We start from the raw sequence: 18,137 nt of genomic DNA, 5'->3' as shown, positions 1-18,137 counted from the left end.
AGAAGGTCCACTGACATTATATAGAACAAGAAAGGCCACTAGAGTGTTACTTTTTTCAGTTTGAATGCATGTCTTTTATTTTCCTCAATATTTATTAATATAATTAATATATTTATTACATTGTACATATTTTCATGATTTTTCTTTTTTTGTACTAAAGTTCAGTACTATTTTGCATCAAGTGATATGATGTGATATTTCTTTTTTTATCCAGTATCTATTTTCAAAACTATCGGTTGATTAATCAGTTGAATCAAACCTATCTATTAGTATCCGTAAAACCCTCCATCGATCGACCTCTATACTCGGTTGTCCTCAGTGTAAAAAGAAGAAAATCATATGGCTACTTTTGAAAAGTGTATCAAATATGCAGACGATGCTGGAAAAACAAATAACATGCAGTTCCTGAAAAATTTCTCTGAAGATTGGGCAGTATAACTGTTTAGGGCAATCAAGTTCTTTTTCATTATTACTTCTTATTATGATTATTTCAGGTTCTACAAGGCACATGAACACTTGAACTGTAAATGCTGGCCTCTTTAAGCATTTGGTCACCAAATGTAGGTACTTGAACTTTTTTGCAAAGAAGATTATATAATGATAAAGGCAGAAGGTGCTTCCACAAAGTATTAGTTGAGAGGGGTGTTCAGATTTATGCAACCAGGATTTTGTACGTTTTTTATTTACATTTTTCCCAATTTTTATATATCTCTCTTCTTCTATTTTTGTTTGGTGGAAGATCGCATTAAAGATGAAGCAAGCCTGACATTTATGTTTTTATTTCTGTCTTTATATTTTTTTTTAAACCTGTACTTTCATAAAGATGTGTACACCTTTTATGTCCACTGTATATTTTAAAGACAATATAACAAATGACTGTTATTATAATACTGTACCTTTGTTCTCCCCAGTGTCAGCTGAGTTTTGTTTTTGCCTTAACAGATAATATCTGCTCTCTACTTCCTGCAAACACAATAACCAGAGTTAACAAACTATCCAAAAAAATTGCCATTTTCTTCTGTGCCATCAAGAGACAAAGGTACAAGCATGTGTATGTGTGGATAGACCTTGAGGTGATTGAGGTTAGCTTGCAGAGATCGCAGGTATGTGAGAACCTGTCTGCTAATACCACATAAGCTCTCTGCTGAGGACGATGAAAACCTGAGGCTGATACCCGAGTCTGCAGTGCAGCCACGGGAAAGACCCAACTCCTTTCTCCTGTACTGAACATTATCATCAGTGCTGCTCTCAGAGCCACCAGAGCCCTCCAGTACCAGGTAGCCTGCTTCATTTATACAGAAATACACACACACGCAGACAATGGTAAGTCATCACAGTCACAAATACCACTGTACGGTTCAAATGATTAAACTGATCAAAACCCTTTAAAGCTCTGCACCAATAACAAGCCCCTTGGATAGATCTCAATTTAGATACTACAATTAATGTAATTCCACTATTTTTATTCAAAGCTTTATTTATATATGTCCTTTATATTTCAACTACACTAGACTTGCAATGAATTCCTCATTTTCCCCAACACCATTTCTACTCTGACTCACCATAGTCTTCAATGCCTTCAAAAAAACCTGTGTCCCCTGAGGAGGCATCCTGAGACCTGCATGATGTGCGCAAAGATGTTGTCCTGAGGAGACGCCGGCCAATCCGCTCCCCGTCGTTCTGGGCCATCAGCTGAGTTACCAGCACCTGCTTTAAAGCTGCCACTAAAAAAGCAAAGAAAAGAATAGCACAGCACAACACACACACACACACACACACACACACACACACACACACACACACACACAGAAGCTTAGCTGATGAAAATGATGTGTGTATTAGTAAAACTTTTTGAGGGGAGTGGGAATGATTGATCAAAAGATGTTCTGAAGAAATGGGTGGAACTGGTAAATCTTCAGTAGTCCAATGTGGAAATCTGATTATATAGCAATGTGTGTGTGTGTGTGTGTGTGTGTGTGTGTGTGTATATATATATATATATATATATACACACACCTTCTCATTCAAAGAGTTTTCTTTATTTTCATGACTATGAAAATTATAGAGTCACACTGAAGGCATCAAAACTATGAATTAACACATGTGGAATTATATACATAACAAAAAAGTGAACTGAAAATATGTCATATTGTAGGTTCTTCAAAGTAGGCATCAAGAGAATGCCAAGAGTGTGCAAAGCAGTAATCTAAGCAAAAGGTGGCTACTTTGAAGAACCTACAATATGACATATTTTCAGTTGTTTCACTTTTTTTTTATGTATATAATTCCACATGTGTTAATTCATAGTTTTGATGCCTTCAGTGTGACTCTACAATTTTCATAGTCATGAAAATAAAGAAAACTCTTTGAATGAGAAGGTGTGTCCAAACTTTTGGTCTGTACTGTATATATATGGAATACATGTTTATAAGTATGAGTAAAGGATGTTTATACTTGTATTTATAACAAACGCACACAGGTGTGTGTGTGTGTGTGTGTGTGTGTGTGTGTGTGTGTGTGTGTGTGTGTGTGTGCGCACATGAATGAATCATATAAAGTTATAAAAACTGATGAACTGTGATTTAAGCTTGTGTAATACATAAATTGTGTAATACTCTTTTCCAATTACTTACTTACTTTATAAAACTACCTTACATTTCCTTAATTCTATTAAATAAATGGTCAAAAACATGTTTAATTTTTAAACATTTATTGTTGGTTTACAATTTTTTCCCGAGTCAAAGATTAAAATAAAAAAAACAGAGCAAGCAACAGGAAATAATGCAGTACTTAATTTAACCAGTGTGCCAACATGTAACAGAAATCAACAAGGAACCAAATCTAACATTTAACACGATGCAACAAAACTGTAACACTGCTAAATTAAACATTATTATCACATTTTCAAAGTAACATTGTGACTGCATGGTACAGTAAGTAAATTGCACTTTTTGCCGATCTGGAACTTAAAACACAGCATTTGAGTAATTGTCCCACACTGATGTCCAAAATGTTGGAATAATGCCCCTCCCAAAACTCATATCTGGAAGTCAAAAAGAAAGAAAGAGAGAAAACAAGATACATCAACCCTCTTACAAAGAAATTACACGAGTAAAGTGTAAAGAGTAAAAAAACAACAAAAAAAATATTACGTAATTTGGTGATTGTCCCAAACAGAAGTCAAAAATGCAAAAATGTGGAATGATGTAACATTGTGATTCAAGTCACAAATACACTATATTGTCAAAAGTATTGGGTCATACAGTTAATATAGTATATTATTTTTGAGCATTGCATTCTGCATTGTGTCCCAATTTGCTCGTATAATTCCCTCCACTGTTCTGGGAAGATGTTACACTACATTTTGGAGTGAGCTTATGGATATTTGTGTTCATCAGCCACAAGGGGTTTATGAAAGGCAGGTACTGATGTAGGTGAGGAGACCTGGGGTGCAGTCAGAGTTCTAATTCATCCCAAAGGTGTTCAGTAGGGATGAGATCAGAGCTCTATAGCAGACCACTCAAGATCTTCCTCTCCAAAACATGTAAACCAGATCTTCAAGGAGCTCACTTTGTGCACAGGGGCATTGCCGTGCTGGAACAGGTTTGGGTTTCTAAGTTAAAGTGAATGCAAAATATTATTATAGCATCTAAAGACGTCCTATTCAGTTAAGTGCCTCCAGCTTTGTGGTAACAGGTTGGAAAAGAACCACATATAGCGGGAAAGGTCAGGTGTCATAATACTTTTGGAAATATAGTGTATTTGCTAATTTGCTTTTAATCCTATAAACCCTATGAATGTATACATTTAAAGAACATTCATGTTTGTTTGAGAGTTAGTATATTAGCAAAGGCAAATTAACGTTGAGATGATTAAAAAAAAAAAAAAAAAAACACGTAATCTCATCATGATCGTAGTTACTTTAAATATATATATATTTCTTTTTTTATAGAAGACAGGAAATAAATAATTCACCCATAACTGCAGTCACAGCAAAACCATGATATTTTAATAAATCATAAAAGTAGTTGATGTTTAAGTGAAAATCATTTTTAAATATTGAAAATATCTTACCATGTAAAATCTCCACATCTTTTAATCAAAATCTTCCTTGTCACCGTGTCAGTGTTGCAGGAAGTATTCCGCCCCGACTTGCCGTCGTTAAGGTGCATTTGTTTTGTTTTGTTTTGTTTTCTTGCGACTGTAACGCACATGCGCAACTCCTACATTTGCGCCTTATGGCAGCAGATCAGGTGTAGTGAATGTAATTTGATCAGGTTTGTTTCAGATCCATTACATTCATGTCATAAAAAGAGTAATTTGAAACAATAATAGTTATAGCATTTAAAATATATCTTATTTGAATTGTTTGCTTCTATTCAAAGAAAAGCCTGAATAATTTAATTCCTCTGCATTTACAGATATACATTCAAAAACAGAGATGCACAGAAAATGCATCTCTAAGGGTGTATCAATGTGAAATAGTCTCATGAGCAAATTGTACATTAATCATCTATGTGACACTATTTTCACATAGTAACTAATTCCATAATTCAACATCAGTTATCTCATATATTATGTTCTACTTTAATGTTTCACAAATGGAGTTACACAATATATTAAAGTATATGTATCCTACATATGTATACAATTATTAGTTAATAAAAAATAAAATGTCCACGTATGTACATATACTTTATTATGTCTCAAGCAGCCAATAGAACTACAAATATTTCCATAAATGTTCACATACATTAACTATCATTTTATACACATGTTCACATATGGCCGTATATCAGATTTCTATATGGGGTAGGCATGGAATTGGTCAAACCGTCTAAAGGAGCAGGTGGGATTGGTCAAACATTTCCGTGAGAGTGGAAAAAGAGAGAGAAAACGCCAACAGCAGAATGAAAGTAGAAGACATCACATCTTGTGATTGTCCAAATTTTCTGAAGTGAATTCCACCTTCTAGAAACAAAAGCTGGAATCATCTGCACACAATCCACACAAACTCTACATCTTTCCATGCACCTTCCTCCATTATAGCTGATAATTTCACTACCCTTTTTCTGATGAGAAGATTGATAAACCTCCCAACACAAAACACTCAGGTTTCCACTTCTCTCTCACCAACACATTTTTTTCTATCAACAGAAGTGATCCTGCAATCCCATCATCTGTTTATAGGATCCAGCACCATCTCACAAGATGTCCACCATAACATCTTCATAACATCTGGTCAAGTTCCTACCATGTTCAAAAGAGCTAGGCTTATTTCCATCCCTTAGAACCTACTGTTTATTACTACATGTCTTTTTTCTTAAAGCAGCACATTCCACAGAGACAGATGGCTTCTTTGTCATGAGTAAGAAGTTACATGTTACTAGATGTTCCATGCTGTCATCAGTCCTTATGTGCCTTGACCTTCCTGCAGCATTCAACACTGTTATCCACAAGACTCTCATGACCAGCACCAAATGAAATTCATGGCACAGCTTGTCAATAATGTGCTTCTTACTTGGAAGTTCGGTCATAGATGACAAATGGCCAAACAGGCCACTCATGTGCTTGTTGAATCCCTCATCATCTCAACACTACAATACTGCAACTCCCGTCTGGCAGGTCTGCCTCTGAAAAACATTCATTCCCTGCAAATGATCCAGAAAGCAGCTGCATGACTTGTTTCCAACCTTAATAGATTCTTCCATACCAGCCCACTGCTACAATCCCTCCACAGGTTTCCTATTGCAGCCCGCATCAGATTGAAAATTCTTAAGTTTGCCTACAAAGCCAAAAATGGACCAGCACCTGTCTGCCTCACAGCACTTATCTTAACCCACAAAGAACCATGCTGTCTTCAATCCTCAACCAAAGCTTAACTGATCCCAACATCTCTCATTGTAAGGAAGACATGCTTCTAGACTTCTCTCTTCTTGTAAAACTAGAACTTTACCTTGAAATAAAACTCTCTCAACAGAATTTTAGACTTTCTTAGTCTGTGTTCTAATGATGCATCATTTTACTGTATTTATTGATGTATAAGACTTTCAAAGCACTGTTCTCTCTAGATAAGTGTGTCTGCAAAATGCCATGATTGTAAATGGAAACTTTCTGTATGAGCGGGTGAGATTGGTCAAACGTTTATGTAATTTAAATTACTAATTGTTTTCTTTTAGAGAAAGAGAAATCAAACTTTTTCGTAGAGAGTTGGATTGCTGAAACTTTCTGAAAGAGTGGGAAGGATTGATTAAACCTTCTGTGGGAGTGGGTGGGATTGGTCAACATTTCTCTAAGCGTAGGAGGAACTAGTCAAACTTTTCGAGGGTGTTTATGTTCAAACTTTTGCAAGAGTGGGTGGAATTGGTCAAATGTTCTTTGGTGGGATTGCTCAACTGAGTGTCTGCCAGAGCAAGAGTATGTGTCACTCACAGGTTTTCAGAGCTTCATCGGCCCTGCAAGAAGAGGATGGTAAGTCTGTGCCACAGCCATCCAGCAGCTCTGGTTCAGGATAAGACCATTCATCATTGCCATGTGCTTGAGTTTGCTCCTGCTCTCCATTGTTGGTGGAATGATCAGATACAGCATCACAGGCTTTACCTTAAAACATAATGTCCAGATCACACACACAGTGACTGGCATTCAGATCACTGACATTAACAGAAAGATACAAGAAATTTTGGTTACCTGAGCTACTGCTAGCACACTTTTGTTCTGGAGCTTTGGCAAGTTTACTAACTCTGACTCCATTTTTCTCCGCTCTAAGCAAAGTTAAAATAGAGTCTGAGTCACTGTATGCTTGGTCTTGGAAATTTTCAGTGGTTGGATTTGAAAGGAGAAAGGCAGCGCACTTACGCAGATGGGGGCAGAGGAATGACGCCGTGTGGCCTGGACTTCATTGCATCTGCTCGCTGAATAATATGCCTCTGCCATCTGAGAAAGAAAGAATAAATGACATCAGAGAAGTAGGAGGTGATGTTGGGGCAAGAGTGATAGAGACAAGATGAGGGGAAAAAATGAAAAGTGAAGAAAAACTGAGAGAAAAATCTGAAGTAGACAAATGGCAGTCTAAGCACTTACATTCTCTGTTCAGACACTGTTTGGGCCATCAGTTCATAGATCTGAGCTCCGTTATCCGACATGGAGAGCACAAAAAAGGACCTGTTGTCTGTTTATGGAGGGACAGTGTTAATTGACATCATTCCTCAAAGTGTGTGTATATGCATGTGTGTGTGTGTGTGTGTGTATAAAATAATTCACCTGTGGCCACTGACCGTACAAGTACAGTGTTGAGCTTGATGACAGGGCTGAAGATATGCTGCGTGTCGGCCGAGCCTGCACGGTTCTTACTGTGGCATTTCAGAATGAGTCTTTCATCTTGCTTCTGTAAAAGCACCAGGATGTCCTCAAGCAGTAGTGTGTATAACTCTAAAAGGAATGCCCACATGCCCAAACTAAGTCAGCAAATATTGCAGGTATCTTAAATATGATATACATGCATCAAACACTATTTAAAACAGACTGTATTCTTGGTTCCCTACCAACAGTCTTGTCTTTATTCAGCTTCAAGTCAATGGACCTTCATGCATTAACTTCTTTTTGGTGAGATCTAGATTCTGAAAAGATGAGACAAATTTATTTGGATTTAAAAAATTTGGGTATAGTGTATATTTACACACCGATCAGACATAACATTATGACCACCTGTCTAATTTTTTTTACTTCTTCAGCAATTTGAGCTACAGTTGCTCGTCTGCTGGACTACCAGCCTTCGCTGGCAACAAAAATGAGTAAGTGAACATGTCAAAACTTTGTCCAAAGTGTCAATATTTTGTTTGAGCACCATTGTTATCCAGCACTGCTTTAATCCTTTTAGACATGGAATTCACCCTCTTCCACTCCTCCATAATGACATCAAAGAGCTTCTGGATGTTAGACACATCCACCTTCTGCTTCAGGATGCCCCACAGGTGCTCAATAGGTTTCAGTTCTGGAGACATACTTGGCCACTCTATCTCCATCAACTTTACCTTCCTCAGCACGGCAGTTGTCAACTTGGCGGGAAGTTGGGGGTCATTATTGTGTTGGAAAACTGCCGTTCGGCCCAGTTTCTAAAGGAAGTTTCTGCAGGGCAGAAACTGGAGACATACTTGGCCACTCCATCTCCATCACCTTTTCCTTCCTCAGCATGACAGTTGTCAACTTGGCGGTGTATTTGGGGTCATTATTGTGTTGGATGCTACCACCACCATGCTTGACTGTAGGCAAGACACAATGTTCTTGGTACTCCACACCATGGCATCACCATACATGTTGGACACCATCTGAGCCAAACAAGTTTATCTTAGTCTCATCAGACAACAGGACATGGTTTCACTAATTCATGCTCTTGGACAGGTTTGTCTTCAGTGAAACCCACCTTGAAAAACCTCTGTATGACCCTGGTCACTGTATTGTAACTCAGTTTCACAGTGTTACTGATTTTCTTATCGCTTAGGCCATCTTTGTGAAGAGCAACAATTCTAATTCTCAAATCCTCAAAAGTTCTTTGCCATGAGGTGCCATGTTGAACATCGAGTGGTCAATATGAGAGAATTGTACTCAAAGTACCACATTTTAACAAATTTCTATGGTCCTGTCAAGCAGACAAAAACCTGAACATGATGAAAAGGACATGTGGCTTTGCATAGTTACATGACATACAGCTGTTATAACTTTGGGTGTACTCACTTTTGTTGCCAGCTATTTTGACAATAATTCCCTTGAGAATATATAATAAAATTGTTGCTTAAATATGAAATAGGTACTCACTTTTGTGAGATACTGTATATATAATGTGTTCTAACACTCTCTGTTGCACTTTTCACAGACCTGCCTACACTGACAGCACAGGAAACACAAAGCATCACAAGACAAAAGAACAGACTTTACAAAAGCAAATGCCACAGATCAGAATCTCCCACCCAGAGAACATGGTCCTGGTTACAGATGACTGTGGCATTGCTGCAACTCAAACTCGTTATCTCCAGAAGATAGGTTAAAGCAGTTACAGTTGGGTGTACAGAACAAAAAAGCGACTGTTTCCTTACGTTAAATATCAAGAATCCTTCTAAACCAAGAACTTCTAAAGGAACTATCAAACACTTGAGATTCTTATATTCTTGAGATTCTTATATTCTTATATAGAAGAATTCTTCTACATCAAGAACTTCTAAAGGAACTATCAAACACTTCAGATTCTTATATTCTTGAGATTCTTATATTCTTATATAGAAGAATTCTTCTACATCAAGAACTTCTAAAGGAACTATTAAACACTTGAGATTCTTATATAATAAAAAAAAAATCAGGAACAGAAGACCACTCTTTTGCCATATTTTTTTCATGGTACCAGCGATGTTAAAATAAAGGGCTCCTATGCAAAAAGTGTGTAGGTTAGCAGTTTGGGATTAGTATCATGCTATATTGTGGACTTTATCCAAAAACAGTTTAACATGGCTGACCTTAAACTCAGAAATGAGTGGATTCTCACTCTGCTTCAGAGAGGAGAAGTCCAGGCGTCTCTGGTAGTCCTCCAGATGCTGAAAATGTACAGCAAGATAAAAGGAGATAAAAAAACAAAAACATTTCACTAGTAAGCTATAAAACATATTGTTAAACTTGGATATTAGGAATTAAAAACAAAGACAGCAAACACGAAATAATACATTTTATGCAGTAGTACAGTAGAGTAATCCCCCGCTTTAGCACGGTTTGAATCTCGTGCCCTTGGTTTATTGCGGAATTGCATTTGTAAATGTAATTCGTTACTGTACTAAAGTAGCGTTTTCGTTTATATGTACTTTACTGAATTATTTCCATTTGGGAAGACTTTAATTTACTTCAGCTTTCAAAGTGAAATATCTTTTTTTATTTATAACAACTAAATTTTGTGAAATCAGTCGTTCCTTTTTATTTCTGAGTGGATCGAAGCCTTATTTACACGATTTTTTTGAAGTATGATTATTTTAATCTATCTTAATCAGTGTTTGACTCATTAATATCATAGTATTAGTAGATTGATGTGCTAAGAGTAACATTCAAGCTTTTTACATAAACTGAGTTAATTTGAGCAAGAATCTTGTGACAAAAATGATACCGTATTTACCGGACTATAAGCCGCTATTTTTCCCCACACGGCTTAAACAATGAAGCGGCTAATTTATGGAGTTTTCCTGGGTTTTTCCAGGTTTCACAAGCTTCACGCTGGCAAAAAACCGAGCCCCGTAACATTAGACCAATAAAATTGTCGAACGGGTTCAGGTGAACCAATGAAACTCTTTAAATAAAATCAGATGCGCTCCCACTGAATCGGGCCGCACCACATTATAAATATGGATGAGGTTCCTCTGATGTTTGACCTGCCTCTCACTCGGACTGTTAACAGGAAAGGCGACGTCACGCTGAAAACAACCGGGCATGAAAAAACGCACTTCACCTGTGTTCTGAGCTGCACGGCATCGGGAGAAAAGCTTCACCGATGGTGATTTTTAAACACACGACGTGACGATGCCAAAAGAAAATCTCCAGAGAGAAATTGTTGTGAAAGGAAGGAGGAAGACAGTGAACAATTAATTTCTTGGTAGGATACTTTTTAGATACAAGCCGTGTAACAGACACTGTCTTTTGTTAAAGCCTGTGTAAAGTTCATTAGTTTCACTGTAGACACCTGCAGCCTATAGACATGTGCGGCTTATTTATGTTCAAAATAAAAATCTTTGTCAAATTCAGTGGGTGCGGCTTTTAATTTGGGTGCGCTTTATAGTCCGGAAATTACGCTAATAGGAACATTATAGCCATAATAACTCATAGTACTTTGGATACTTAAGTACATATAAAGGCAAATACTTCTGTACTTTTACTCAGGTGAACGTTTAAAGGGACACTTTAACTGAAGAAATACTTTACCTAGTGTATCTCCACTTTAACTCAAGTACATGGTTTGCATACTTTGTCTACCAATTAACCTAATGTTTAGTTTCCAGCGGTTTGGAAAAGAAAGTTTGCTTAATCAGGTCAGAGTGATTACCTGTTTATTTTCTGACTCCTTCACCACTTGGTTAACGTGGTTGAGGATCTTGCGACAACAATCGGCCGCTTTCCTCACCTTGTCTTTCTCCTCTGGATCACCTGGAAACAGATGGGACACACAGGAGAAATATATTTTTTTAAAGAACCAGGCCTGCCAAGTAGTGAATTTTTCCCTAGTGCATGAACAGATTGCCTGAACAGAGTTAATTTGCAGGCTTAGACAAATGAAACACTATTAGATTCCCTTAATTGCACACTTTAAATGAAGTTGATGGTGGCATTTTCAGGAAAGCATGTGGGCTCTATTTAAATGCTCCAGAACAATGGGTCTTTTAGTAAACCCTGTATTAATAATAAAAAAAAGCCTATTTGTTATTTGGAATTGCCTGACTACCAGCCAGTGCCAGCACTGAATAAGCCTCATTACTGAAAGCTGAGATGGACATGGCTGAATTTGTCTAGGATGGGTGAGTCCTCTGGCAGCCCTTCCCACTGCTGGCGGTCAGAATGGAGAAGATGGCCAGAAGAAGACAGAGCCATCACTCACACTGCTCTAAATGCATCACACTGTAGAGAGAGAGATGTTGTAGCACTATACACAGAGGGTAATGAAGCTGCATTAAAATGAGTACAAATGCATGCATGCATGCGTGTGAGAATGTGTGTGTGTGTGTGTGTGTGTGTGTGTAATAACTGCATAGGTATGCAAATGAAACAAGACATCCAATATGTCTGGAAGAGAAATACACATGCACATGAAAAGTACCTTTGTACATAGTTTAAATGAGAAAGAATAGGTGTGCGCTACAATTACAAAAGTATGAATATTTATAAATGCGCATTAATGCCTGGTACCAGTGTACTTGGCGATGTTCTCCAACAGTAATGGGTACTTGGTGAGCCTTTGCATCTCAGCAGGGATGATGTCCTTCAGCTGCAGCCTCCGGCACATCCGATTACTCTCTGCCTCCTGCACAGAGAGAAAAAAAAACAATAGCTCTAAATCCTAATTCAAGAAAAAACGCATGTATATGACGAATACTACACCAAACCATGTCACAAAAACAAACACACGTCTTGTATTTCTGTCATGAGTCATGTGAAAGCATATCTTGGAATGACAGATGGCTAGAATTGCTCTCTGTATGAAAAAAGTACACCTTCTGTACACCTGCATATTCAAGAGATTTTTCATGTGGCAGTAATGTGGAGTAATGCATAAAACTCTACAGAAAGAAGAATAGAGCATTAATAATTCACATCGAAATGAACGTTAATGTTATTCTTAATGTTCATATCAAATATAAGAAAAACCTCGACCAGAGAATTTTTTTTTTTATCATCACCACCAGATGGTCGTTACTGAAATACTCATTCGAGTATTTCAGAAACTGTTGATCTCCTGTTTTTTTTGTTTTGGTTTTCCCCACACAAAAAAATCATTAAAGTACGATTGCATTTTAGTGGCACGTTAGAAAAAAAAAAACATAAGATTACAAGAATAAAAGTCATAGCAGTAGGAGAATAAAGTCAAAATATTTTGAGAATAAAGCCGTAGTATTACGAGATGAAAGTGGTAACATTTTAAGAATAATCATAGCATTGGGAGAAATGTTTCATTGTTTTGCATAAAATGGATGTAAAGGATTTGGTAGTTCTAGTTTGGGTCAGGATTTAGCAGTAAGAAAATTCTTTGGGTTTTTTTGGCACATCAGCATGGAATTTTGATTACCACATTTACCGGACTATAAGGACTATATTTTCCCCACTCTTTGAACCCCGCGGCTTAAACAACGAAGCGGCTAATTAATTAATTTTTCCTGTGTTTTTCCCGGTTTCACAAGCTTCAAACCAAAAATCTGAGCCCCGTAACATTAGACCAATGAAACTGCCGAACGGGTTCAGGTAAACCAATGAAATTCTTTATATTAAATCAGATGCGCTCCCACTAAATTGGGCCGCACCACATCATAAATATGGATGAGGTTCCTCTGAGGTTTGACCTGCCTCTCACTCGGACTGTCTACAGGAAATGCGAATCATTCGTCACGCTGAAAAAAACCACGCATGAAAAAACGCACTTCACCTGTGTTCTGAGCTGCACGGCATCGGGAGAAAAGCTTCACCGATGGTGATTTTTAAACGCACGACGATGCCAAAAGAAAAACTCTCTAGAGAAATTGTTGTGAAAGGAAGGAGGAAGACAGTGAACAATGACTTTCTTGGTAGGCTTCTGTTTAGATATAAGTCGTGTAACAGACACTGTCTTTCGTTAAAGCCTGTGTAAAGTTCATTAGTTTCAGTGTAGACAGTGGGTGCGGCTTATATTTGTGTGCACTTAATAGTCTGGAAATTATGGTATGTATAATAAACAGACTTAATTTATTACAAAATAAATAATTAGAATCATTGAGGAAATTTTTTCATTTTTGCAGTCTGAAATGGCGACCGGTGGTCGACTCCAAGAACGTCAATGGTTACACCTGCGTACTATTTGAAGAGGTTATGTTGTTTCTCAAGTGACAAAGAAAGCGTCCATAATGGAGCTGAACACCAGCAGGCCAGTACTTCAGGAGTCTCAGGAATTTCTAGTATAGGGATTCATATGATAAGATGAAACGGTTTTGACTTTATTCTCAAAATATTATCACTTTATTCTTGTATTGATACGACTTTATTATTCTTAGAATTTCGACTTTCTTCTCATATTGCCACAACTTTATTCTCATTTTACTTTTTAAAGTGTTATTCTTTTTCTCAAAATATAACGACTTTATACTTATATTGCTACAAATTTAATCTCGCAATCTTAGTTGTTTTTTTTGTGTGGCACTAAAACACCATCAAAACGTCCAGTAATCCAAAAACCTGTTAATAGGAGACATCATAGGTGAATAACTGGACTGACGGGAAGTTCTTCCGTATCTCAAATTACCACTTTGTACAACCCTAATGAGCAGAACAGCATCTCAAGGCACAACATGTTAAAACTTGAAGCAAATAGGTTGCAAGAGCAATAGACCATATTCTAGATGTTGTCTCCTGTTAACTAAGAGCAGGAAACTGAAGATATAGAAAGCACAGACTAACCTAAACTAGAGAGTTGAAAACTGATATAAGTATCTATTGATATATTTTAACTAAATGGCAAAAGCATTTTATGTGTATTTATACAGAAAACAAACAGAAATGGTCATATGGAGATATTTATTTTTCCAGAGAAGAAAAAAAGACTTTCTTTTCATTTACTATGAGTGCGCTGATATTATTACTGTTACAATAAAATTCAGATTAGAATGATTTTTGTTTAAAAAAAAAAAAAAGGAGTGGAGTGCTTGTTCTTATGTTTAGACCGGCATTAATAAAAGAAAAAAACGCCATGGCCACGATTTGTGACTATATCTCCTACGTGAGCTCCCTGCTGAGCTCCAAAAATACCAAGAACTTCAGACAGTGAGCTTCCACAAAGTTCAGCTTCAAAACAAATAAGCAAAAGAAAAAAAAAATAGGTGTTTTCCAGTAGGCTATATTCAAATGTCAAGCAAAGGTCCTTGCTTTTTCATTTTCATCACAAACAGCCTGACAGCAAGAACAAAAAATTGGTGTTCTTGGTTCTCGGATGCAAATCAAACCCAGTTTTAATGTAAGCCTGGAGCTGTGAGGCAGCGAGGCTACCTGTTGTGCCAGGCCGCCTCTAGGGTAAACATTCTGGCTCATTTACATCTCACAATTCCACCCTCTTATGATGCCTGTGCATGTGTGTGTGTTAAAAAATAAAATAAAAACATGTTCAACCAGGAACTGAACCATTGGTGAGGCACTGCTCTTACATGCATGAAAGTGAGGAAGCGCTGGTCCTTCTTTTGACGGCTCTTGATGAGCTCCAGCGCAAAGGGCTGGTTACTGCAGAAGGTGCCTACTGCGTTCCTCATTTTTTCTTCCTCTTCTCCGCTGAACTGAAAAAGAAATTCAGAAAACCATGACTGATTTCATACTGAGCCAACAATGAAACCCTGACACTACTCTTGGTTAAAACCTTGCCCTTACCCAAGACAGCAAATCGTCTCCAATTTGGTCAACCACTGATGTTTCATTCCTCTTGCGTATGGCGGCCATCTGCTCCGAAATTGACACTGGAGGAAAATGTACAAGATTGAGGGGAAAAAAGAAAAATCAGAGCTAAATAAGTGTACCGTAATTTCCAGACTATTAAACGCACCCATATATAAGCCGCACCCACTGAATTTGACAAAGATTTTTATTTTGAACATAAATAAGCCGCACCTGTCTACATTGAAACTAATTAACTTTACACAGGCTTTAACGAAAGAGTGTCTGTTACACAGTGTAATGGGTGAAATATGTTGTAGCTCCTTTAAAATCAGAGCGGCATTTTGGAAATAGCCTGCAGCCTGCGTGTGTGCAAGACTGAGGATTATGTCCTTATTATTTTCTGATGCTCATTTCTAAGATTCTTTGACTAACCCGTAACGCTGCTGCCAAGAAAAATAAAAAAGCACGAGTTTTGGAAACCTGTCTGTGCTTATATGATTTCTGTTGCAACTGGAGTTAGCGAGCTCTTCCTTCAACCTGACTCAACACATGACAACGGCTTGTATCTAAACAGTAGCCAACCAAGAAAGTCATTGTTCACTGTCTTCCACCTTCCTTTCACAACTATTTCTCTCGAGAGTTTTTCTTTTGGCATCGTCGTTCATTGGTCTAATGTTATGTTGCTCAGTTTTTTGGCTTGAAGTTTGTGAAACCGGGAAAAACCCAGGAAAAATCCATAAATTAGCCGCTTCGTTGTTTAAGCCGGGGTTTAAAACGTGGGAAAAAAGTAGCGCCTTATAGTCCGAAAAATACGGTAAATTAATGTTCTCAATAAACAAGTAAGTTTGGTACCATGGAGCTGGATGATCTCCTCCAAGTTGCTGAAGATGTTTTTAATGTCAGATAAGGGCAGTATGTTGTCACGGGTCAGCTTTTGGTAGAAGACATTGTCCAGGACTTTCAGCATGCGAACATGTGCCCGCTCCGTGTAGAACAGCTCTGAGTCCACAAAATAATATACACATTATTATTGATTTATCACTATGAAAAATTATTTTGTGGTTTTCCTAGATAAGTCCATTCTCATATGAAATACAAATTCGGTGCATTTCAACAATTCCCCTCGAATCAGTGTTATGTTCACAAAAGGATTTCAGTTCTACCATTAATAACTTCCTGTCTCTTGATCTCCTGAGTCGTCAGTTCAGATAGAACTTCCATCTTGACAAGCTGCTGCCAGTTTGGAGGATCCATGTCGGAGTAAACCCCATCGTCCTCACTCAGGGTCTCCTCTAGCCTGAGAGATAAAGGATGATGAAAATGATAGAGAGGTTATGCGTGCTCATCAAAACACTAAAACGAACTGTCTGACAGGCAGGGTACAGTGCACAAAGACCAAGATCGAATGTTGACAAAGAAAAAGCCATGCAGTAGAAATACCTTCTGCTCAGTTTTGGTGTCCCTACATCCACAAATCTGAAAGAAAAATAATAATACAAAAACAAACAAACATCAACTTATTTCTTATCATTCAACTTTGCATATGACCGTACACATTTTCAGTCTGGTTTGCTTCCACAGACAGACAAAAAAAAAAATCACACATTGTAAAAGAGACCTTTGATCATGAGTTGAGTTCAGTGTCCTTGAAAAGCATAAAGCATGAAATGTGCTCATTGCAAAGTTCTGCCAGTTTAAGAAACATTTTGATGAAAGTGTCAATGTGAACGCTGCTACGTTGGTCAAAAATCCTTCTGCAAGGAGACGATACCAAACTCGTAAGACTGCTACAAATAAGGTATTGGCAATGGTGAAACACAACTATGATGTGAAATTTAAAACAATGCCAGTTTAAAAGAACTGTAACAGAGGGAGTGTCTAAAAGAATTGTGTCACAAAGACTGTCTATGTAATGTCTTGTCACAGTTCCATTATCATGACATTTTCATATTTATGAAAAATTGTATTGGAAGATGTTTAGGAAATCATTTTAAAACCATTCAAGCTGCACATATACGTTGTGGCTTAGTGGTTAAGAAACTGGACCTCTGATCAGACTTGATCAGCAAACTGCTACTGATGGGCCCTTGACCTTCAACTGCTCAGTTGTATAAATGAGATTGAAAGTTGCTCTGGATAAGGGCCTCTGCCAAATCCCATAAATGTAATCAGAATCATCAGAATCAGAATACTTGATTGATTCATTATGGAAAATGTTGGGATGTAGTTGCTCACAGAAAAATGAAAGTAAAATAAATAAATAGAAATTTGAAGTTTAAATAAATATACAAATATATATAATCTAAATATATTTAGCTATATATTAAGTAAATATATAAGCTATATAAGTAAAATCAAATGTGTAGCAACAGTAAAACAGATGGCAGGAAGTCAGAAGTAGTCAGTAAAGGCAGTAAAAAAAATGTTATTAGTACTATTGCAATAAAATTATTGCACATCATTTCCAAGATATTATTATTATTATATATGTGTGGTATACAAATCTATAAATATATCTCTGTTATCTATATCTAGGACCAGCTGTAAAATAGGCTGTAAAGTTTTAAATAATATAGGAGAAGAAAATATATTTGAATACAGTGCAGACTGAGACTGCATGGAACAGAGTTTCCTGACTGTGTACCTGTCTCCATCTCTGTCTTCATCAAGATGTTCAATGCCATAGGTCATGCAATCATATGAGGGGTATGCCATGTCCAGCCCTTCTCCAACCTGCATACCATCACTTAACCGTTGGAGCATGAAGGATGGGCTCACACCTTTAGATACAACCAAAAAAAAAAAAAGATTGTTTTCAGTTAAACATGTATGTATGCATTGTGTCTGGGTCACCTAAATTATCATATTATATACAGTACAGACCAAAAGTTTGGACACCTTCTCATTCAAAGAGTTTTCTTTATTTTCATGACTATGAAAATTGTAGATTCACACTGAAGGCATCAAAACTATGAATTAACACATGTGGAATTATATATGGAATTATATACATA

At 37.2% G+C, this 18,137-nt stretch overlaps 1 protein-coding gene across 1 annotated transcript in view; it reads right to left on the bottom strand.

Moving 5' to 3' along the window:
• Window positions 1-18,137, bottom strand: part of arhgef12a (Rho guanine nucleotide exchange factor (GEF) 12a) — a 71,643-nt gene that overhangs the window by 1,318 nt on the left and 52,188 nt on the right. Inside the window, 19 exon segments of the mRNA XM_046862379.1 lie at window positions 897-963; window positions 1,068-1,285; window positions 1,563-1,724; window positions 6,433-6,600; window positions 6,688-6,761; window positions 6,856-6,933; window positions 7,081-7,168; window positions 7,261-7,428; window positions 7,542-7,568; window positions 7,571-7,616; window positions 9,504-9,581; window positions 11,069-11,169; window positions 11,926-12,040; window positions 14,901-15,026; window positions 15,118-15,203; window positions 15,976-16,122; window positions 16,287-16,420; window positions 16,564-16,599; window positions 17,768-17,903. Of these exon segments, the coding sequence (XP_046718335.1) occupies window positions 897-963; window positions 1,068-1,285; window positions 1,563-1,724; window positions 6,433-6,600; window positions 6,688-6,761; window positions 6,856-6,933; window positions 7,081-7,168; window positions 7,261-7,428; window positions 7,542-7,568; window positions 7,571-7,616; window positions 9,504-9,581; window positions 11,069-11,169; window positions 11,926-12,040; window positions 14,901-15,026; window positions 15,118-15,203; window positions 15,976-16,122; window positions 16,287-16,420; window positions 16,564-16,599; window positions 17,768-17,903 (2,055 nt within the window).

The sequence above is a fragment of the Silurus meridionalis genome, chromosome 12, assembly GCF_014805685.1.
Source record: "Silurus meridionalis isolate SWU-2019-XX chromosome 12, ASM1480568v1, whole genome shotgun sequence".
Taxonomy (NCBI): Eukaryota; Metazoa; Chordata; class Actinopteri; order Siluriformes; family Siluridae; genus Silurus; species Silurus meridionalis.
This window is presented reverse-complemented; position numbering and strand designations above follow the sequence as displayed.